Below are 25549 nucleotides of genomic sequence, written 5' to 3' on the forward strand. Positions count from 1 at the left end.
AGCATGTAGGATGGGATACATTGTGGTGTAGCACAATCTACAAGAGGACATCAACGATTTCTTAGAAAAATCCTGTGCATCGCTTCTTTCTCATAATTCTCAACATGAATCTTGGAGAGCAGCCATACTTGATACTATGTACCCTTGCAGGAAACAACAGAAGCTACCAGATAAAATTGGCACTCACCTGGCGGAACTGTTCCAGGTCAATTTTGTTACCCACCAGCACCAGGGGAATTTCATAGGTGTGACGGACCTGAAAAATGAGCTCTTTAAACTTGGCAGCCTCCTGGAATGATTGGCGGTCAGTGATGGAGTAGCAAATGATAAATCCCTCCCCACCTCGCATGTACTGCTCCCTCATGGCTGTGAATTCTGCCTGCAGGAAAAGAGCAAAATTGTGATGCAATTTAAAACAGTTAAGCCAACACATAATACCAATAAAATAACAGGTCAAAGCAGACAAATTATGAGATTAAGAGTTTGGATTAAAATTTTCTAAAAGTATATTTGTGGGCTTTGCACCTGGATATAGGTGTACCTAAGTCTGTGTTTATGTTCAAAAGTGATCTTTATGATCTAAGAGCACAAAATCTGGGAAGCACAGTACATGACTTCTAGGTTTGTTATTCATTTAGAGCGAGTCTTCTATCAAATCACATAACTTCTCGGTGACTCAATTTGCTTTTTTGTCAAAAGGGTTTTGGACACATATTTAACCCTTTTTACAGGGCTGTAGAGAGGATCAAAGGAGAGAACAGATGTGAAAACGCTTTGGTGAGTTTTTAAAATACAATACACATTAATCCTGTTATTATCTCTGGTACAAATCCTGCGAAATAGAACTTTTCGCTGGGAAAACAGGCATGAAATTCTCTTAGAGCTGCATTAGATATAAGTGTGAAAGTATTTCTCAAATATGCTTAATCAGAAAATCATTAGGCTTTTTTCTTCAAACAGAAGACTCTTTCTACCAATAAAACAGATATAACTAAGTTATCCCAATGAATGGGGAGGATACCTCCTCTTAGCTGACCTTATCCATACCAACTCTTTTCATAACATCTATAGGTATGCATCTTACTAAAAGATATACTGGAGGCTGGTGGGGCCCAGAGAACTGAGCGGAAACTTTTCAGCCATGTATCAACTTAATAATATATGATACTGAAACTGTTTTATTAAAAGAAGTTGCTATGTTCAACATCTTACTTCCATCTTCATTCACCCATGAATTAAAGATCCCTGTGCTTTATGTACTGTGTATCCTGAATATTAATATCTTCCTCATCTGCTTCCTGCTATAAATGAAACTCGTTGGTTAATTATTAAGGAACATTACTAGATACCATTTGCTATCCATAGATAGCAAAATGAAACAGACCCACTGTGAAAATGCTACAAACATAAGCATTTCTCATATCTTCCAAGCTATTCTAAATACAGCACTGCAGTTTGATCAGTTCCTTTTGATATGCTTCCTTGTATTAAAATAATGTGAGAATTCTCTTAATTTTGAAAACAAAGAAAGAATTTTTGGTTTAGCTCAGATCACAGTTTCTCGATTGTCAGAGTAAGTTTTTTGAGCAGGTGCTAGGAAACTTGGGGACTGAACCAGTTCCTCAGTGCATTCAACGAGTGTTCCTACAACATATGAATGCCTCACTAATTACAAAATGTGCTACATCGCACTGCTCTAAGACCCACCTTTCAACTACTTCTTACCTACGTAGTACAATACACACATACCATTGTCTATACTGCTTGCCATGCACATGATAACCACATCTCCACACCAAATTTATCCTTCTGGTAAAAAAAAAACAAAGTAAATAAAACAATAAGTCAGTCATGCACCTAACACTATGTCCAGCAGTAAGATATATTAAGAAGTAAAAGAAAAAATATGACCCTGTCCTGGATAGAGAAACACAACTAGGCCAGGATAAAACAAATGAAGAGCAATTGAGTGCTAAATGAACCATAGGGGTTCAGAGAAGGGCAAGAGCGGTTTACAGGAGGAGTGTTAGGGAAGGAAATGAGATGTGATTTTTTTTTTCTTTGTAATTTATTATTTGCAAAGAGCTCCTGAACTTTCATGCAACTGTGCAACCGTACCTCAAAGAGGACGTAATGTTACCCTTAAACAACCTTTTATAATTCAAATTTAGTATTTGCATGGCAGTTAAGCATCTAGGGTCTGCATACCAGTCAACAGTTCAGGTTTTGGTGTCTGTTTAGAGAGGAGCAATGTGATTGCCCTTTGCTTTTGTTTGCATCTTTTTAAAGAAGGGAGGATAAAAAATAAAAATATTATGAAAGTGTAGGTATCGTAAATTTATTGTAATTGATGCTAAGTACAAAGATTGAATTCCATAGGAGTGGTGGTTCTTCAGTTTCAATCTGATGCCTTCACAGGGTTAAGAGTATTCAATTGCAATGGAAATGAACAAAGCTTTTATAAATGCTGAGACTGTATGATCAAAGATTATATCTGAAAGGCAAAATATAATTAAGGACTTCATATTATTTTGCAGTTTTCAGAAGACATAACTCCACCATTACACATCCGTTTGTCATCTGTCTTTCAATGTTTGACACTCATGTACTTTTGGGAATGCATTGCAACGTGGGATACTGCCTAACTCATTCATCAGATATTCACTGAGCACTTCCTATGTGACAGGCATGTAAAGTTTGAGGTAACTTAATACATGTAATAAAACAAAAATATGGATAGATATAGAAAAATACAAATAAAATTAGAACATGAAAACCAAGATAGAGTGAGAATTTGCAAGTTTGATTTGCAAACTTGACTCACAACTTTTAGACAACCCAAGCTATACTAGAAACAGAATCAATTATACCACTTCTGTAGCCAAAAACAACATACTAATGTATCAGGTGACACAAATCTCTCTCTAAGCACTTAGAGCTGAAAGCAATTTCTCTTAAGGGGTTTCAGATAAGGGGCTACACCGTCAGTATCAACAGGATCTGTAGTATTAAGTTCCCTAAGTCTCTAATTGTATTTTTCAAAGTAAGTCTCACCAGACATTTTGTAGACAAATTAATGATACTACTGCACGCCTCCAGTGAAGTAATAGAAAATAGGAAATATTTTGTAGAAAATAGAATAGCATGTTAAGATCAACGATGATAATTAAATTAAAATCATTTTATTTTATTGCTTGAGAAAACTAAAAGAGGCCCTTCATTCTTTTTCTTAATTTTTAAAAATTTTATCTTTTTAATTGAAATGTAATTGACATAAAACATAGTTTCAGGCTTATGCCATAATGATTCCATATTTGTACTATTGCATAATGATCACCAAAGTAAGTGTAGTAACATCTATGCACAAACATAGTTAAATTTCTTATGAGGGAAAGAAGAAGAGGTGGTGGCAGTTATGCTCCGATTTTAAGTCACTACTCAATCAGTGAGGGACACCAAGCTGCACAATGAGAGATGTGCAAGGTGGCCTGAAGTGTGGGGCTGGAGAGAGAGTGAGGGGCATATGGTGCGGGACTGGGATATACACTTAATACGGGAAATGATGTGACAGAAAGAGACATGAGTACAGCTCATGTAAAGAGTGGCATGTTCCAGTTGTCCAGTGAAGTCATAGTTCTAAAAGCCCTGACAACTAGGTTTTGGAGTGGACATGATAGGAAACCAAGAACTCAAGATAATTTTTTTAAATATGTTAATATGTGGCCCTATCTCAGTAGCATTTTTCTGATAGTAGTTGGAGTAATGGAGAAAAGAGAGATTAAAGGCAGGGAAAACTCTTGAAGTCTTTGGCAGATATTGTGAAGTGAATTTCCATGGGGGAAGAAATAGAAGGGAAAATTCTTGAAGGAGCCATCCATGTTGTCACCAATGGCAGTATTTCATATTTTCTTATGGCTGAGTAATATTCCAGTGTATATATGTATCATGTCTTCTTTATCCAATCATGTATTGAAGGACAGTGGTCGTTTACATGTCTTGGCCACAATGAATAGTGCTGCAATAGATCTGGAGATTATCATGCTAAGTGAAATAAGTCAGACAGAAAAAGTCAAGAACAATAGGATTTCACTCATGTGCAGGATATAAAACTGAAAACAAATGAACAAGACAAATAAACAAAAACTCACAGACACAGACAACAGTTTCATGGTTACCAGAGGGTAAGGGGGTAGGGGTTGGTAGAAGAAGAAAAAGGGGGGGGGTCAAATATATGGTCAAATATATGGTGATGGAAGGAGAACTGACTCTGGGTGGTGAACACCCAGAGTGTTCATCAAATATAGATGATGTATTACAGAAATGTATGCTTGAAACCTATATAATTTTACTAACCAATGTCACCCCAATAAGTTTAATAAAAATTATTTTTAAACTAAATTGAAAAATATACAAAAACAATTCTTGAATGGAATTCACTATAGAGAGAAATGGAGAGAAGAGAAATCTTTCTGATATTTCAAGAATTAACGAAAGGAAGAAAGACTTGGTGACCACCAGTTTGTTCATGAGAGAGAGAAGAAATGGAAAAATGCTATAGATGATTCAATCAATAATACTGGGCCACTGGTTGGGCTTTCGCACATACCATACTTCTGTGATCTATATTATTATCTCCCACATTAGATAGGAAAAAATCAAAATATAGAGATAATAAATGACATGGCCAAAGTCCTAAAGCTACCAATTAGGAAATCAGAGACACATCATGTCACACTGCCTCTCCATGGAAAGGAAGAATTAAATGAAATGTGGCTCCAGTTTTTGTAGCTCTGGAGCCTGGAAAACAGCAGTCATAATAGAAAGAAGTTGACTGAGAAGGTAAATAACCTAAGGGCCATTGTGTCACATACAGATTTGCACTTGTCCAGACACCTAAATTTATCCATAGGTAACTGGAAATAGGGTTTCTGTGGAAGAATAACATCTGAATAGAGCAGGGTTGAAAGCCATAATCACAGGCACATCTTTTGTACTGATCATGAGGACAGGCATTAGGGTGCCAAGTTGACTGGTTTGGATGAGTTTTGGGGAACAGGGATTGTTTTTGCTACTTTTGGGGGGGATCTGGGGCTTTATCTCACTGAGAGTATATTTCTCTATTTTAAAGGAGATTTTATGAAAATAGCTTTTGACAGCTGTCTTCTACTTTTGTTACCTCTTGCCAAACATGCTCAGTACTTCACAGTCCAGATTCATGCACTTCTCTTCTTTGCACAGTAATTAATGGGCTTTGCTCTGCTTCCCATCACTAGACTCTAAACTACCTGAGACAAGGACCATTCAGCATCGTATTCTCCAAAGCACTAGGGACAATGCCTGGATCAGAGCCCAGCAGATAATTATATTATCATTTGGTTAATTACTTACTTTAAATGGAATGCTTTTTTTTTTTTTAAAGTAATATTACCATTCCCTGGATGATAAACACTTTCAGAAGAATACGATTTAGAGGCTGGTGGATGGAGATTAAAAAAAAAGGGGGGGGAGGGGGAATCAAATCTCTAAATTAAATAGATAACGCTTTTAGTTATTTACTCGTTCCCGTACATGTAAGGCCAGGTCTAGTTTAACTTTCCTGTAAAGGTATATCCCACTGAAATCTGCATCAATTAAAAAGCAATTTAATGTTTCTTATTTCATTTTCTACTTTCAATCATTTGTCTTATTCTAATAAGAGAAGAAAGATGCATCTTACTGTCTTTGGATGCATTAAATTTCTTTTCCACAGAAGACTGCCTTCCCCAGACTGTTTGACTTACACTTTACTCAAAAACTTTCATGACTGCCTCTGATGGTACAAATCCACTAAAATATATTTTTTTTTATCACAGCTGGTGTGCTGTTTATCCTGAAGGTCACTCATACTGAGAGTTGCTTTCCTGCTGATAAAACCTACGGGAATGCATCTTGGAAGAAGGCAGCATAACTGTGTTATGAAAGGATTTCATCCACTGCATTTTAGTCATTCCCAATATGATACTGAAAGGATGATCCCAACAAAAACACAGTGAATAAGAAAATTCACATACCAAAATTGTATTTTCTAGTGGACATAGAGCACATGATAGGACAGTGCTATAACCAAAAAATGATATGTGGAATACACACACACACACACACACACACACATGAAATACTTTACAAAGCCTCAGTGTCACACAAAGTAATTCATATTTCTATTGGCTGAATAGAAAACAAAAATGAATGACTATTTGATTCCCCAGGTATAAACCAAATCATCTTGTTTTGTAATACTTAGAATAATTTTTCTTCAGCTAATTCTAAAATGTTAGAGTTTTATTGAGAAGCTGGTGTGCTCTCACCATACAAATAGGGAAGAGATGCCCAAAGGAGATAAGTGTCCTCCATAATATCAGAATTACTGTGTCAGAGATTCTTTCCTTGATCAAATTCTACTTAAGCACCCTCTGAAACTTTCAACTCGATCTTGATGTTTGGACTTCTCAACCTCCATCATCCTCCAGGTGATGTCTGATCACCCTGGCCTGCCTTCACTAAGAATCCTACCAGGTCAATTTGGCCAGAATCCCCTCATATGCCTTCCTCTTAGTAAGTTTCCATCCATTGATTTCCTACCATGCTCCTTGGCTATAAATTCCTACTCGTTCATGCTGCATTCGGAGTTGCGTATCGTTCTATACTGAGGTCTCCTTTCCCCTACTGCAATGGTCCTGAATACATCTGTTTTTACCACTTGAAGTGCTGTCCAGCTCTGGTTTTTCTTTAATAACCAGGCAGAGATTATTGGTTTCTGGCTCTTGAAAAGTGCTGGTTATACCTCACCCTCCAGTTTAGTTACAGACTTTTGGGTGGCAGGCTCCCTTGTTTCCACCCAATCCACCACCCATTTCCCTGTCTAACTAATTTTTAAGTACTATATTCATTATGCATCTCTTATGTCTCCAAAGGTCCAATGGTTGTCTATTTGCTTTCACATCAAATCTATACTCGTCTGCTTGATTTTAAGATCCTATATACTCTGATATGCTGCATATCCAGCTTTATCTCCAATTAATCCTGAACATGCACTCTCTAATGAGGTCATTTCTTTTCATGCCTTGCTCATGTTAGTTGTCTCCTCTCACCATTGCATATGCATGCATGCATAAGGTTCCCTGAAGTTGAACTTTTTAGAGAATTTAGTGATTATCGCCTGCAACTCTTATTCTGCAGATGAGAAAATCAGGGCCCACAAAAATAGTGATGCCATCCTTTTCTCACAGCTAATTAAAACACAGACAGGTCAAAAAAAAAAACACAAAAAACAAAAAACGGAGAAAAACAGTCTTTCCATCTCTTTTACATAGTTGGGAAGCCACCCTTTCACTTCAGTGACCAGTGTGGCACACATCTTTTATAATCAATGTCATGTTTTCTTCTTTCATGGACCTATGGCTGACAAACACAGCCCTTATTGATGTTTATTTTATTGTGCATATTTTCCTCACGATGAACCTCAAAAATTAATAGTATGTTTCTCACATTGTTATAATTTGAGTTAGATGTGTGTCATCAAGAAGAATTTTTTTTTTATTTTCTGGGGTCAACATCAAGGCTTAAACTGTGTTTCATGTTGATATTGTCCAGTAGATTTTGGATATATGAAAACTTCAGTTACTTCTGTTTGAATGGATAAATACCATTTCTGATAAATAGTTATGCTTGCTCTACATAGAATGTGTCTTTTCAAGAATAGAGATAATCAGAAAACTTCTAATACCACAAGAGTTGTTGAAGATATACAAGATATGTTTTCCTTGATCGATCTTTTTAACAAAATTTTGGGGGAAAGTTTTCAAAATTCGTATTTTTAAAAGACATGTCTGCAAAAGTAAAATTAGTAGAATTTTTGCCAAGTTAGCCGGTATCTCTTTTTTAAAAAAGTTTATATCCTTGTATGCCAATATATTGACAATTTTGAATACATAAAACATCATTATTGCCCCAAATTATTTCAACTTCCTGCAGTAACTGTGCTCACCAAATAATTTGGTTACAAGTATAATTGTGCTCTATTTCATTTTTAAGCTCAGTGAGTTTCTGCTCCTGAAAAACAAAATAACTTTGTAATACCACTTTGATAAGATCAGAATAATTTTTATCTAGCTATTTAAAATGTAATATTTTAAAAGTACGTATTCAATTATATGTATTCCAAAAAACAGATTTATAGCATGAGATTAGACAAAGAAAAATATGAAGATAATGGGAAAAGATGAGATAAAATAATAAAGAAAACTGAGTTTTAAAACTATCAAGGTTGGTTGCTGTCATACTATTGTTCCTGAGGTGCTTCAAAATGGATTAAGTAAGACTATTCCTGCGAATTGTTAGTAAGTTGCATAAATCAATAAAAAAGCATAGATGTTAATACATGCTCATATAACATATAGGCTTTATTATTTTTTAAATACACTTTAAGAATTTGAAACAGTTATTTTCAGGAAACATCTCCATTGCAGCAACATTTAAAATGGGAAATTTGCTGTTCAAAATGGTAGACAATATCTTTGTTCTTTGCCTCTCAAAATGCAGCTGTGATTTCAGAATTACTTTTTCAACACATCTATGATATCATTGGAAAACAAAATGATGGCAACAGTACATCAAAATGTTTAGAAGATTAAAGGTGAAAGAAAAAAGATTATCAGACGGCTCCCTAAGAAAGTCTTGGAGATCTTCCCACACAGAGTCACTGACATACAGAAGTAAGAGTGGGTCGGGGGGCAATTATCAGGGTAATTAAAAAAAAAAAAAAAGAATAGCTGGGACAAATGACACCCTTTCCCTCTCCACTTTAGCAGCTACAGCTTTTGCCTCCTGTTCAAAGCCTTGTTGATCCTAATAAGAAAGGCAGAAGATCTATCTGGGGAAATATCCTGGTGTGGACTTGGGGGCTTCAAGAGAGAGAAGAGCAGATGCTGAGGCGATTCTAAACGGCTTCACAAGAGAGAGCCCTGAGGCCGGGGTATGAACGTGCACCCTGCTCACATGGGAAATATACTAATGGAATCTTCTATATCAACCTACCCTTGAGGAAACCACTCCCCGTCCTCCTCACCTTTTTGTGGAACAAGACTTGTTCCTGTAAGTCTTTTAGATTTCAGCATACCCTGATGCCTCAGGGCTGGTTAAGTGCCACGATGCCCTGGACTATTGCATCATTGCAATTGTCTGTCGTACCCTGGTTCCATGAGGGCAGAGGACTTGTCTATGTAAGGACTTCTTCCTTACATAGCCTTTACACAATAGTGTCTGTTATATAATATTAGATAAGCCATGTGTTGAATAAATAATAAATGAATGACTTTTTAAAATGACAGTATCAGGTACATTACCATTTAACTGGTCAAGTTTTCAGGATGCATATAGATTTCCATTTCCCAAACAGCTTTTGTCATAACAAAAGTAGAAACCAAACTTCCAGTCACACTAGATAATATTGGGGCAGTTCCATTTAAGTATTTGAAACAACAGAGAAAAGCACAAGCACGTTTGTTTTTATTATTCAGGGAAAATCATAAATATGGACCGTTCTCGGAAATTTTAGACTACTGATGTGAAAATTCTGAGACATTACAAATTTTTGTAACCTCCTAGACACTTGTCACCACTCTCTTGTCTCTATCTTTTATTGAACTATCAGTCTTAGAACATCAATATAATGCTTAAGTATATCTTCTTGTGTTACTTTTGTCAGTCTTGTCACTCCAATTCACTTTAGGGTCAGAGTGCAGGTGATGTAACGAAGAGAATATGACTTAAGAGCCCCATAAACATGACTGAATTTGCTGGGCAAATTTCTCTACTTCGCTGATCATCTATTTCCTCCTCTGAAATACAGAAAATTAATGCCTCTCCAATACCACCAATATGAAGATTAAATAATATGTGTTATTATATATAAAAATACTTTATACTATGTTTGGTTCTAAAGTGGCTTGCCAATAAAAAGTACAAGCTATATCCTACCCATCTTTTTTTTTCCATTTTTTTAAAAATCCTCATGGAAACGAGAGTAACCAACACTAATTTCAATGTTTTATTACTGAACAATTAGTTCAGCAACTTTATTTGTAAAAGTCCTTGAAAACATGTCTGCTTTGATATGTAGTGACTATGTGGAATACTCTATTATTAGAGTGATTCTAAAATTATGGTTTATGCTACTTGAACTTCAGTGGTGTATCAGAGGAACTCATGAAGGGGATGGTAAGAGCGTAACTCTCCTGACAACATGGTGGCAAGTTGGCTGGTAAGCGTGGATTCAGAGTTAAGTAGGAGCGGAAAAAAAATATTAAGTAGGAGATGTGCTCTGGAGAATATCAAATCCATCTGCAAAGCTGATTTAGTTATCAACTAACCACAAAGCTTCCTGCTCTGCATATCTCAGGGTTGTATCCAATTTGCTCAAATCTAGATTGAATAGCAAAGAGAGTAAATAAGACATGGATGGAATATTTCAGGGAGTTCCATACATTTGTAAACACCAGAGATAAAAATGCATTGGAAAAAAATAAAAGCAAACGCAATCAGACCAGATCAAAGAACCCAGGATGCCATCATTGTGACTATTTGGGAAGGACTAGGATAAATAAAACCTGTCAGGAGGCCAGGGATTAGTCATAGTTATTTGAGAGGCAAATGTAGGATGCTGCGCAAGGCCTCCAGCATTCTCTCTACCTCTGTCAGAAGCCTGAGAAGGTTACCTTGTGTTAACAAAATCTCAGCAGCAGGCACAGAGTAGATAAATGAAAGGAAGGGTGTTCAAATACCAGTCTCCAAGACATTCTAATAGCATTTAACACAGAGATAATGATTGATGTGAGAGGGGAAAAAAAAAATAAAGCAAAAATAAATAAATAAATAAATAAACAAACTGTGCTCTTGACACAATAGACGTTAAGAAGACAGAGAGAGACAAAAAATGTTTTCAAAAAGTCTCAAACTAAATTACACTTGTTAAATCAAATTATACCAGAGATGAAAATCTCAAAATAGAAGACATAGTGCTACCATTACAGTCCCTCTGTCTTAACAATAGATGTTTTAACTTCAGAAAATGATGAAAGAATAATGAGAAAAAATAAAAACGAGGGACTTTTAAGCAACACATGCAGAAAACCTGAAGGTAGAAATGCCAGTCCCAGAGACATATGCAATGAGATTGCATATGTGTGATGATGAGATTTCTGTCCTAGATAAGACAGAGTAAAAAGACAGTATAAAATAAGTCTCTCACCTAATTTACAGGATTCAGTAGAAATAAACACACTTCGTAGGTACTTCCAAAATGTGCAAGTCCTTTCCTCCTCTCCCTTAGAAACACTATCCTTCAAAGCTGCTGAAGGAAGACTTACAAAGTTGACCAAGTTTCAACTTTAAAACTCACTTCAAGAGATGATTTTGTTTCCACAAATAGCAAAGCATCTATCCCAGTGTTAGAATTTAGCTTTAATTGAAGAATGATGCAAATTTGGAAAATATTCTATTTATATTTAGCCAAAAAAAAACAAAAACAAAATGATTAACCTACTCTGATAAAAAATCATTAGTACCGTGACACACATGCTAGCTTATTTCTGATTTGCTTGGAAGAGATTACATAAAACAACTGACAACAGAAATTGTGTTATAGAGTCTTAGAGGTCATAAGAAAGCAGATGATTTGGACGTATGAAAACTGTCACAAAATTACAACTAACAAGAGACCAGAGAGAGAGAGAGAGAGGATTGAGCATAGGCTCCTCCAGAGCCAGACTCCCTGGGTTTGAATTCTGACTCTGCCACTTTATAGCTCCCTGAGATTCTGCTTTATCATTTGTCCAGCTGGGTTACTAAGAGTGCCTACCTCATAAGGTTGTTATGAGGACCCAGTAAATTAATACAGCTAATGCTCTGTGGAGATTTCTCTTTGCAAAGCATTTCCAAGAGTTCCTGGGACACAGTTAAGACCCAATACACCTTAGCTGTTATTAATATTGCTTGTCCAACTAAGTCTGTTTCCTGTGCTTAACCCAAGATAGATCTAATAGCTCTATTTGTCATAAATGATCAAGAATGGGATGTGAAATTTGCAGTTTGGACTTGTCCCTTTTAACTACCTATTTTAGGCTGACAGAGTTACAAATGAGTCTAAAGGAATAGATAATTTCCTACAAAAGGAAATTTTAATTATCCCCTAAAATGATTTACGAAGGCTTCCTTCACCTAGTATTACCTGCTAAAAGACAATACCTGTTTTAAATTTAAATGTTTTGTTTTATTTTGTATTGATTTCAAATGCTTGTTCTTTATTTCAGGTAAAAATACCTTTATACTTTTAAAAAAAATCTACTAAAGCAGCTATTAATTTCCAAAAAACTGAACTGCAATTCTAGTTACAAACAGTTCTCTCTTCCAGCATTATGCTAGAAAACAATGCGACCTTTGGTAGCTGTTAGCACATTATGTAAACAACAACAACAACAAAAACAGCAACAGTTTTTTAACATTCTATAAGTATAGTAGTTTGAATATAATGACTAGAACCGGAAGGGTTTGCTTGAGAGATGATTTCATATAAATCCATGGCAATTTGCATTAATCTAACCATTCTCCTATTGTTTGTCTACCTGAATGAGGTTTTCTAAGTACAAATCCTATAGATTAACACTCTGGGATAAAGCCAATACTTGTGATTTAATGTATTTGTGCAAGCTGATGTAGCTGAAGCTGAATAACTGGCTCAGGAAAGATACATTTTAATGTTCTATGCATTTGCTTATTGCAGTTCCTGTGCCTTAAATTCCCATTTCGTTCCTCAAAGTGTAGTTTAAATGTTGCAGGTCACACATTGTCAAGCTTCTATTCAAAGTAGAAACACTCTCAGATTTTTGAAATCTCACATATTTATATATATGTATATATACATATACATACACAAACATATGCACACACATGCACAACACACAATATATGTCGTACACTTCCTACTGCATGGTGGGCTGCCTGTTAAAATCTGCACACTGCACTTAATAGGTCCTCCATAAATATTAATATTTGTTAAGGAAACAAAGAATCACTCTTTATACAAAGTCCTTTATAGTTTATATGGCTCTTTCATAAGCTTTGGGTTTTTTTTTTGTTTTTTTTTTTAAACACAACAGTATTGAAACATATCAAGAATTCCACTTGATAGGTTAGGACAATGAAGCTCTGGAATATTCAATACTTTGAATACCAAAGTCACACAGATAGTAAGTGGAAGGACGAGGATTTGAATTTAACTTCACCTGACGCTAATTCTGGTGCACTCCCCGCAACCCCATACTGGTAAATTTGCTGACTCTTAGGGCAACAATATCATTTGTTTTATTGCACGAAATCCACCAGTTTAAGGCTTTAAATGAAACCCTCTGCTAGTAGTATAAACCTGGGTCCCATTTATTCCTAGTTTATATCTTGGAAAATTGTGTTCATTCCATAAGGCTTGACACTGGGGCTTCCAACACATACATTTGGCTTGCTGACATTATTCAGCAGAAGGAGAGTTTCGAGCTACATCTAAGGAAAAGAAGGAATAGTTTGGTCCTGAATGTAGGGAAGGGATATCCAGACTGAGACTTACAGATGCAAAACAGAAATGAGCAAGTAGTGGATATCACTTTAAGCAGATTTGCATGACTAGAGCCAAGAGCTTCTGTCAGGGAAGAAAACAAACTGGCTGTGCATAGAATCATTGGGATAGGAAACTGTCAAATGGTATGATTTGAGGACACTAAAAGCCATTCCTTTGCCTAAAAATGCTTTTCCTACTGATCCCTCCCCTACGCCATTATTACTTATTTTTCTGAATTAAAGTATCAAAAGCTTCTGTTTTCAGGCAAGTACATTCTCTAGAAGGGATGGAAGTTTCATTGTTTTTCCTTATAGACATACTATGAAGTGCTTCATTAGCAAAAGGTATTGGATTCCTTAAAACAATGCAAGTAAACCCAGAATAATTCATGTAGACAAATTTTTCTAACATCTCCCTTGAATTAATTGTTCTTCTTAGTCACCTACTCAATTCACAGTACTGACCATAGCAGTCGTGGATAAATATTTAGAACTTGGAGAACAATCTCAGGATGCTATGGGGTCTCACACGCATAATAGTCCACGGGAAACAGTCTGCTTGAAAGACCGGAAACTCTGCCACCAACCCATTATGTGACCTTGTTGGTTTGCAACCTCGAGAGTTCCCAGGGTGAAATCTGAAATTAGCCCCCCTGCATGGAAGGCAAAGATAGATTGAAGAAGAGGCAGGCCACTGCACATTGGGAGGTGGTGGTTTCACAAACAAGGGAACTTACCTATGAGGTTTATCTTGGCAGCCACAAGACTGGTAGATCTCATCACACACCCACCAGCCACCTGAGAGTTTATATAGAGGCCTTGGGTTCTGACAAGTGGACCATCCAGAGGGTCTCAATAACACATTGCTCTCTCTGGCTTGTATCTTTGAACTGACTCCAGCAGTGGGCAAGGTGAGCAGAATGTACATTCAAGGACAGGGGAGGAGTGAGGAGCCTCTGACTGTCTGGGTCCAGCTCTCAGGCCAACCAGAGTCGTGGCCTTTCAATGACCTTCTCCAAAAATATTGAGTAATAGTCTCACGTGCCCAGTTTCTTCATTTTTAGAAAAGTGAGGATAATCTCCATCCTTTCAATAAACAGGATTGTTGTAAAAGAGTCACATCAATTTCTTATAGGGGAAAAGTGCTACAAAAATGTAATATATTATTATTTGCTTTAAAATACTAATATCAAACATATTTAAGTAGCACTAAGAGCTAAGATTTATTTTATAATTATTGTCAGCCAGGTTTTGTTCTATATATATATATATATATATAAAAAATTTCAGTTAATTTTAAAAACGACCCTATAAAGAAGGGAAATTAAGGAACAGAGAGGTTTAGTTACTTGGCCAAAGTCACACAGCTAATTAGTGGAAGAACTAGGACTATTATGATAGGTTGATTTTTCCTTTTAATTTTTCCATACCTCACATTAAATCTACCAGCAAATTTTGTCAATTCTACCTTTAAGATCTATCCATAATCCAATTACTTTTTTTATTTTTCACCACTGATACCACCGTGGTGCAAGTCATCGTCACCTCTCGCTTCCTTCATTGCAATAACTTCCCAGCTGCCCTTCCAGCTCCTACACTTGTTCCTCCGAAGTCTGTTATCAACACAGCATTCAGAGTGAACATCTTAAGTGTAAGCCAGGTCCCTTCCCTGCTCGGAGCTGGCTAATATATCCCTGTGTCATTCAGTGGAAATAACAGTGTCCTAACAATGGGCCACAAGGCTGTACGTAGACTACCCCTCTCTCCTCACCTCTTTTATCATGTGCCTTACTAAATACCCCTTGCTCATCCCACTCCAGCCACCCTGGCCTCTACTATGTGCCTCATATGTGCTAGTCAAGGTTCTGTCTCAAGGCTGTAGCATTGGTGGGTCCTTCTGCCTACAGATGTCCACGTGGCACATTCCCTCAGCTCTTTCAGGACTTGACTCAAATGTTACCTTCCAGGAAAGACTTTCTCTAACCAGCTTTTAAAAACTCCACTTCACACCCTCATTTCCTGTTTACATTTTCTCCGTAGTCTTTATTCCATTCAATAGACCACTGAGCTAGTATTTTTATATATGTTGTTTCTTGCTTCTCTTATGAACTATAATGTAAGCTTCACGAGATCAGAGATTTGCATCCCCTTTTATTTGCAATGATATCCCCTAGTCCCTGGGCTTTGCCTGGCATCGGACAGGTGATCGCTGAGTCTGAGGTGATTGGCCAGCTGGGTGCTTGTGACTTGGAGACCAGGTACACAGCTCAACAAGGCATGCTCTACTTAGCTCCAATGTGCAGTTTTCACATGGTAAGGAGGGCCCGACATCTGGGTTTTTGTGAGGTATCTCTGGATTTTAAGATTGAAAAATGATTCAGGAAAGTTTTTTTGTTGTTTGTTTTAGCTCTTCAAACCAAATAAACCCTATTAGACAGAAACAGGTAGGCCCACATGTGACCACTTTTGGGGTTCCTCTCTGAGCCTCTAACTTGCTAAAAATTCTTTTAAATAACTCTCAAGTAGTCTACCTAGGACCCATTTACTGGATCAAACTTATTTCCACAAAAGTGTACAATTTATAAGTGTAAATATTTTCAACCATCCTAGGAGAGAGACTTTTTCTGAAAAGTCTCTCTCCATTAAGCTTCCTAAGAGAAGCAAGAAGGCAGTTACCATGATTACAGGAGTTCTGAGAGTGATTGTCTTAATTATTGTATACTAATAAAACTCAGGCATTAGTGTTTGGGTTTTGTTCTGTTTTGTTTACAAAATAGCATTTCTCAACATTTTCCTTAATAATTAACTACATTACTGTATGTGGTAGATTTCTATCTAACGATTTTTTCTCAAATGTAATTTCCGTCTGATAACTTCAGCACTTGTATTTTATTAGATATTTTATAGGTGCATTTTATGTCACTGACCATTTCACATTAACTTAATTGAACTGCTCGTTGATATGTATTCCATAAGAGATTTTCGACAAAGGATAATCACATTTTACAAATATGCATAGCCAATGACGATATCTAAATTTTATTTTTTTAAACTTCTCATCCCATGGGAGAGAAAATGTTAAGATATCAGTTTAACACCCATTTAGCCGTAAGATTTTTCGGTGAAGAGGCAAGACAGACTGGCAAAGATTCCTTCTGTTAGAACTTTTCAGGCTGAACATATCTCCGTATTTGTACACCAACACTGTGTGAACTGAGTGTATTTGGCATGGGAAACCTACAAGAGCAAACATGGGTTTTGTTGCTGAGTGTTTCTCCATCACACAATAAACATAAGCTTGTTTCAATCAGACAGTGATAAGGTTATGTTTGATACAATATTTAATGTAATTAGTTTGTATTAAATATGATTTTTTTTAACTTCTGATCTTTTTTTTTAATGTACATTTTATTTCCTTCTCAAACTTATGTAATGACTCATTTTATCTTATTTCTTAAGGATTGTATTTACACAATGAGCAAATTACACAGAACAAAACTGACAGTGAGTTCAATTAATTTTATCAACAAATAAGAGACAAAGATATCATTCATAACATTATTTGATGGATTTTAAGCTAGTTATACCATTTGAAATACTTGCATAAGAAAAGGGAAGAAATGAATATCAGATAATTTGCATTGTACGAAAAAAAGCACTGATTTTGTACTTTTTTATTTAATATCTAGTTATTTTTTTAAAATCATACAGAAGGAAATTTTAAATGCTATGAACACATTTTATGTAATTGCACATTATTCTACAAAACAAAAATAAAGTTATTCAAATATAGAATTAAATAAACTAACCATGATATATGGACAATATGAATGACTATACGAAGTCTGACAATTAAGTTCGCAAACTCATCCTAGAAAAAGTGCTACCGTGTTTCCCCGAAAATAAGACCGGGTCTTATATTATTTTTTGCTCCAAAAGACACATTAGGTGTATTTTCACGGGCTGTCTTATTTTTTCATGTACAACAATCTACACTTATTCAAATATAGTCATGTCATCTTCTGGAACATCGTCATAACGTACTAAATGCATCCATCTGTCTGAGAATCTTAACTGGGGCTTATTTTCAGGGTAGGTCTTATTTTCAGGGAAACACGGTATGTACCTCATTGCTGAATATCACTACAGTCACCTTGGAAGTACTCCCCTTGGGAAGCTATGCACTGATACCAGTGCCTAGTCCACCCTTCAACGCAATTTTGGAGCTCTTTTTCTGGAATGGCCATCAGAGCTTTCATTGTATTACCCTTGATGTCCTGAATGTCATGAAAATGTCTTCCCCTCAATATTTCCTTTACCTTCAGGTAAAGTAAGAAGTCATTGGGAGGCCAGATCAGGTAAGTAGGGAGGGCGTTCCAATACAGTTATTTGTTTACTGGTTTTAAACTCCCTCACAGACAGTGCTGTGTGAGCTGATGCCTTGTCGTCATGCAAGAGCCATGAATTATTGGCAAAAACTTCAGGTCGTTATTGTCTTACTTTTCCACGCAGCCTTTTCAGCACTTCCAAATAGTAAACTTGGATAACTGTTTGTCCAGTTGGTACAAATTCATAATGAATAATCCTCTGATATCAAAAAAGGTTAGCAACATTGTTGCAACAAGGTTGTGAATATAATTGTCAGGCCTCATAGTTTAGTCTAAAGTGGTACAAACCAGCAAGCTGATATGGCATTGTTCTCAAAAAGTCCAGCTTTTAGCAAACTTCTAATGCAAACCAGTGGTCTGGTAACTTTAGCATGTGGCAGCATCACCTGGAGGGCTTCCTGATACACAGCTTGCTGGGCCCAGAATTTGCACTTCTAACAAGTTCCCCTGTGATACTGCTTGTCTAGAACCCACACTTTGAATGTCACTGATGCAGCTTATGTGTTTTCGTATCCCTCCTTTTCTGTCAGTTTGATACAACTGTATTAAACACAACACAAAACAAAATTCTTGTGTTCAGAAAGTAGCCCACTCTTTTTTAAACCCCAGTGAATCTAATGTATCTTATCCTCTATTAAAGTAACTTACAGGATAAATTCTTTAAATCTCTATTTAATCATGTATGCAGCACTTACAATTCAGAGGGATTACAATTGGTTAAAGACTAGTTATTTTTTGCTTGCTAATAGGGATATTATTTTAGGTATCAAACATTGCTAAATGTTTTGCTAAACAATATAAAAACTTCTACAATCTGAATCTTGCCAGCTTTGTTTATTTTTAATGGAATTGTAAAACAACTGGGAAGTAGTAATGACCAAGGATAATATATTGGCCGAAAATCTAAAAAATATAATTCCTTCTATAGAAGGTTTAAAGATAAAGTACTCTGCCAGTTCAAAAGAAATGTAAATGAAAATGAAAGAATCAGTCAGTTAGGATCCAAGATAATAAAGAAAATATATATACATACATATGAGGGTCAAAATTCGCCTTGAAAAATCCCTTGATAGCCTTGAATTTCCTGACCTATATTTTTAGAAGCTCAAAAGAAGATGCGCTTTTTTTTTTCTTTTTTTTTTTCTTCATCTTGGTTCTAGAGTTTCTTGTGTTTCTTTGCCTGGCGAGAATTACTTTAAACCAGAAGGAATGTAGGTCAAAGAGGTAAGAAATCTCTCTCTTCTCACTCTCTCATCTATTTCAGTATAAAAAGTATGGCTGGATATGAAGAGCCATTACAGAATTTCCAGCTGAGTAAACTGGGGAGTGACTCAGGAAGAGCTAGATTTATGTTAGTTCTTGACCCAAGGATATAATTTAGAAATGTGTATATGGGGGGAACTGGCTCCACAGAAGCACACAAGAGAAGGCAAGGAGGTTAGAAATTGAGATGCATAAATGGTGAATGACTAGAGGTTTCCATTTGGAGAGAAGGTTTAATGAGAGTAAATGAAATTCCTTTGTCTCGAAAACAAGGTTGACAACTGGATTGATTAATTCATTTGTGGAGAGCAGGTCAAATTGCTCGTGAATGCTGTGATCATTTGATTCTTTACAATTCAGTGAGTGAGCCTTTCATTGCCCATGGCTGGGCATGTTAAGAAAAACCGAATTGAGTTTCTCCAGTGGTTTGTTTTGGATTTCCTGTATTAACCTTTGTTACGTCCTGTGCCTTTCCATGACTCTGGTTTTGCACAGCACATTACAGGAAACAGGTGTCTTAAAAATTGCTTGATAAAGGCTGCACTTAATAGGAACTTTTAAAGGTACAGAACAAAAATGAAGAGTTTTCTGTACAGAGAATGAGGCCATGAATTAGCCACACGGCTCCTACTACAGCATAGTAAGCACTAAGCTGGCAAAGGAATGAGACATAGAAACAAGTGCCTGGACAAAGCATAGCTCAAACCGGATCATGATAGAGGTATGCAGGACTGAGAACCGATACAGAACACCACACTGTTCAATGTTTATAGTAACTATATACAAAAATATACTTAAGTAATCAAAAAAAAAAAAGTGTGCCGTTCTTATCCTAGACCTAGAGGGTAGTTGCTGTTCCTTTTACCACCATATGTCCTCTATCTAAGTATCTGAACTAAATAACCTCCTGGTATAATTTTTATATATTTATATTAGTGTCTCTAGCTATATAAATTCTATGGATTGTACCTAATTAAAAAAAGTTAGCAGAACTGCTTAGAGAATGCAGTTTTCAACAGACTTATTTCAGTCTCTGTGTGATACATCGTACCTCCTACCATTCTAAATGTGCTACATGTAATATGATTTTAATTGGAATGAATTCAATTTAATTTTATTCAGCGAATACTGAGGCATTTGTGGTATCTTTAAGCTTAATGAGAGATGGGGAAACAAGGGTTGGGAATAATTTTCTTATCCTATAATGGCCTGACATGTTGTTCAAATGTTCAAAGGCATTAGCAAGCTTAGTTAGAGGAAAGGGGGAGATTTGGCTGTTACAAATTTACACCCAGGGCCTGATGTTTCTTAATATTTGATCTTCCTCAGCGACCCTCTGAAGTCTACAATAGCACAGGAGGGTTTGCCAATTAGAGGGAAGTACCAGTGTGGCAGTTCCTAGGGCCATGACAAACAGGCATCTTACTGTTGAAAGATCAGCCTAACCGTGAATCCTATGAGATGGGAGGATGAGAATGGGAGCCATTACACCAAATACAAGTTCAGGAAGCGCACATGTCTTCCAGTTAATGGACTTGGGCAGAATGCAAACTAGAGAACGTCTCAGTTTGTCCAAGGAGTCCTGGATTATGCCTGATTTGTCTTGGCTATTTATCAATACATCCCTTATATCCTGAAAAGCGTCCAGTTGAATGATAAATTTCATGGTCATGGTAAGCAGAGAAAAATCTGTCTCTTGGGACAAATCCAAAGAAAGCAGAACATTTTGAAAGCAAGACCCTTCTCTCAAGTCACCTCCAGCCACCCACTTTCTTCTCCATCACACCTCACGACACAGCTACACCCCACAACCCAGGAAAATAAATGAGAATGTCAGAGAACCCTGTCCACCCTGGGAGCTTAGATCTCTTGGAACAAGTCTGCTCTTGTTAAAGCTTCATTGGTTTTTCACCTCACTTTTTCAGTTCTTCTGACTTCCCACAGCTCTACTTGCCATCTGTGTTTCAACCAGTCACACAGCTGGGGAGAAATTAAAATAGAGATTGTGGCAGCAATACTTACAATCAGGCACTCTAATCAGATGCCCTGAGATGTAGGCCAGGGCTTCTGAGCCCAAAAGGAACTAGACCACACACACATCTTTCTGACTCAAAAGGTGTGTCTGTATGGAGGAGTGGGGACAGGGGCACCAGATGAAGTACTAATTTGCCCCCTTTGACTTGACTGCGGTAGGATCTCAGTGAAGGTCTGCAGAGGGACTGAACCCCATGGGGCTTTGGATTTAATAGGCTGAGAACTGTCTCCCCGGTGGAGAGTATATTTGAAGAATCAATTTGGTTGAATACAAAAGGAAAAATTGCACTGAATCTCCATCCAAATTGATCTGCATTCCAATTTGTTCCCCAAAGGAGCTTTCTTAAGATTTGGACTATATATAGACACGAAGGGAAGAATCAATATCTGCTTCTCATGTTCACATGATAGAGAACCATTTCGTAGAAGTTCTAAGCTTTTTGGTGTTGTTTGTTTGTTTGTTTTTTTCAATCAGAACAATTCATGTACAAGATGTAAAAAAATTAAATCATATTTCAAGGCTTATACCAAAAAACACCAATTACCTCTCCTACTCCTCCCAATGCTTTATCCTTCTGCATATATTTCCAGCCAACTCCTCTATACTTAACCTCAAGCCTTATCCTCTTTTAGTTAATAAAATATATTCTTACAATTTTATTAAATACAAAATTAAGTGTGTGTATATAAATGTACATGGAATAATATAGGCCACGATTAACCTGAGAAAAACAATGTTACTCATCCTATTGAAATTTCATATATATTGCTCCCTGAGAGGCTCTTCTTCTGAGGTAAACATTATCCTGCATTATTTATCCTCTCTTTCTTGTCTTTATATTTATATATTCCTGCTTTCTTCAGTATATTATACCTCTACTCCTCAGCTTTTCCAGGAATCTCCAGAATCAATCACTTTATTTTTCATTGTAATCTTCCTCTGAAGACACCTAGGTTATAGTTTCCTCCAGTCTACAAAATCAGCCCTATTCATCTGTTCACTTCGTTTCTTCCCCAAATGGTTGCAACCTCTTATCTGTTGTTCTCTTTCTTTGTCTTTCTTAGTTTTAGTCTTTTAATACCAAGTTTTAGTCTTTCAATATAATTTTAACAAGTTTTGAAAGAGGAAATGGATACATTTGACAGTCTGTCATGTGTACCTGTAAGTCATGGTACATAATTTAAATAAAATTTAAATCTCTTCCCAAAGCCTGATCCTTTATGATGGTATCGACTTATGACAAAGGGAGTCCAAGTATCAGTGATTAAAAGGGAAGATATTTTATAGACGAGTGAGCCATGTCAGTGTTTCCTAAAAGAGGGTGATACACACATAAGGCCAGACACAGTGGTTACTTTGGACAGAGAGGAGACCAAATGGTTACTTTGGAAATAGGGGAGAACAAAAAGGACATTATCAAAGTGTGGGAGGCATTTGCAGAGGAGCCAGTGCTAGTTTGACTCCCATAGCCCTCTGATTCAAGCCTATCAGGGGAAGGAATGTTCAAAAGCATAGCGGCAGCCCAATATTTGGTTAAGACCATTTGCTTCTTACAGAGTCACCCAGACATGTGTGGAAGTGGTGTGTCATACTTGTAAACAACAACCTGAAAGACTTGGGCTATTCCCCTAACGAGTCTCTTTTCCTATAACATACCAAGTTCTTCCAAATGTAGTTGTAATTCCCAATGTCATCCTTTGAAAGTATCTGTATAAATAACAATTTAAAAGCAATATCAGAAAGAGTGGAATTTCAAAAAGAAAGTGCTAAAGAATAACACTAGAGACCAGATGCTATCTAGAGTCCTTCTAGCTGCACTGTTGCAGGCTGAGCACAGACAGCATGCTTTCTTTATCTTCCCAAAGGGAATCTGTTTCTCATCTGAGACTTGAAAAGAAAGGCTCACAAGTTTGCTGAAAAAGATTCCCTTGCAGGGTGTATGTTCATGAAATTCCTTCAATCACAAGAAAAAAATCTTGCAGGGAAGAATAAGGGAGAAATTCAATAAAGTGACATTATACATGTTTTGAATATAGTAAATAAAATTTCTAGAGGGTATCAATTTCCAAAAGAAACCAGATAGATAAATGATAAAAATTTGGTCCAGTATATAATTCTCCTTATAAAGCATGTTCTTTCTTATTCAAGATGTAGACCTCCTACAGGTTCCAGTTCTGTAGACTTGATCAGTTTTTAGTTTTTGAATCTTCTCTTACTAGATTGAAACTGAATGTATTTTGAAATTTTATTCTCCTTAAAAATTATTTTTCAAGTATTAATGAGATATGTATGGAACCTTTTTTTTTTTTTTAAGATTTTTTTCTTAATTTTTTTTTTTTTTTATTGGGGAACAGTGTGTTTCTCCAGGGCCATCAGCTCCAAGTCATTGTCCTTCAGTCGAGTTGTGGAGGGCGCAGCTCAGCTCCAAGTCCAGTTGCCATTTTCAATCTTTAGTTGTGGGGGGGCGCAGCCCACCATCCCATGCGGGAAGTGAACCGGCAACCTTGTTGTTAAGAGCTCACACTCTAACCACCTGACCCATCCGGCTGCCCCTCCTGAAGCTCAGCGGCAGCTCATTGTCTTCAATCTAGTTGCCGAGGGAATAGCTCACTGGCCCATGTGGGAATCGAACGGGCAATCCGGTTGTTCAGGGCTCGTGCTCTGACCAACTGAGCCATCTGGCCTCCCCCACATAGCTTTTTAAATTGATTTTCCCAGTGCATTTTTAATGGTCCCTGAACTCCAGCCCATAAAGAATAAAAACCTTCATTATGGAGTAATCTTTCTTTGGTGTGTAAGTTGACTCAAAACAGTATCCAACTAAGTTTTAAAGAAGGTACTGTCTGGTTAAGGCTTGAGCATGAGGGTAACAAAGTCCTTCCACTTCTCTCACCTTTTATGATTTCATGGCTTTCCCACGTAAAACAGAAAGTCAATGTCAAAGCAGAGGCTAGGCCCTTGTCCCTGGTCATATGCCTGAGTCTCTGCCCAAGATGTTCTGATGTAATTGGTCTAACGTAGCCTGATTCTCATGATGTTTTTGAATTTTAATGTTTTTTTTTAAATTGAGATTTAATTCAGATACCATGAAAGTCACATTTTCAGGTGTATAATTCAGTGTTTTTTCTTTTCTTTTTTTGTATATTTACAAAGTTGTGCAACAGTCACCACTAACTCCAGAACATTTTCATCATCTTAGAAAGAAACCCCCAAACCATTAGCTGTCATATGTTATTCCCCTTCCCCCAGATCTTGACAATCACCAATCTGCTTTCTGTCTTATGGATTTGCCTATTCTGGATATCAATAGTTCATAGAAGATTGAATCACTGGGGAACCAGAGGGTCTCAGTTTACACAGGGTTTTGAGGCAATCCTTGACATTTGGGAGAGATCGACCTTCCTTAGCACCATAAAAGCAACACTAGCTTCTACCCGTGTCCCACATCCCTGTTGAAGGACACTAATGATGATAAGAAATAGGACAAATCTGCAGTAATCCAGCCAAGCCTGGCTCCGTGTCCCAGGAATAAGAGCAGCTCACTAAAAAACATCCCTTTTATTCTTCTATGTGTCCCCATTTTGCTGTCAGCCTGCTGAATCTTTGATCACATAGGCGTCAAGATAGTGCATCTATAACCTTCACAGACTATCCGGGCTTTGTGGCAGAAGATGAAGGTCAGAGATAAATGAAACATGTACTGAAATTTGATTTCCTCTCTGCTCCATGTCATTGGTCTGAGATACGGTGAATCTAATCACAGATTGATCTTATTAAGGCTAATGACCTGATGATTAACAAGAGAAATGCATCTGTGGTCAAATTGCCTGTTTTAATTATTCCAAAGAGCTGCACCATCAATGGGCAAGAGGCAGCGGTCTCTTAGATGAGGGTTTGTTTGCATCTGGTGCTATATTGATTATTACTCTCTTGGATCCTAGCAGAGGAAAAAATACCCCCAAAAGCTCAGATGTACTCAATTTATCACTATTTACAACAGGCAGTATGCGGCAGCAGTAAAAGATTTGATTCATGATATGTGTCACAAATTGCAGTGGAATCCTGGTGTCACAGAAGGCAGCTAAGAGAGGTGATGAAAGCAAGCTGGATAAGAGTTTGTTTGGCAGGAGGTAACATGGAGGCTGTTGTACATTAGGGAAGCCAGATTCTAGCCCAGGAAAGTAAAGACCTAAAGGACAGAATGTTTACTGATGATTCGAGG

At 36.9% G+C, this 25549-nt stretch overlaps 1 protein-coding gene across 2 annotated transcripts in view; it reads right to left on the reverse strand.

Annotated features, from left to right (window-relative positions):
* The window catches only part of RIT2 (Ras like without CAAX 2), a 320231-nt gene that overhangs the window by 147225 nt on the left and 147457 nt on the right, over nt 1-25549 (reverse strand). For both annotated transcript variants that reach the window (XM_033135663.1, XM_033135662.1), the window contains one exon: nt 188-379. In XM_033135663.1, the coding sequence (XP_032991554.1) occupies nt 188-379 (192 nt within the window). The remainder of the gene's footprint in view (nt 1-187; nt 380-25549) is intronic.

This window comes from Rhinolophus ferrumequinum, chromosome 19, assembly GCF_004115265.2.
Source record: "Rhinolophus ferrumequinum isolate MPI-CBG mRhiFer1 chromosome 19, mRhiFer1_v1.p, whole genome shotgun sequence".
Classification (NCBI taxonomy): Eukaryota; Metazoa; Chordata; class Mammalia; order Chiroptera; family Rhinolophidae; genus Rhinolophus; species Rhinolophus ferrumequinum.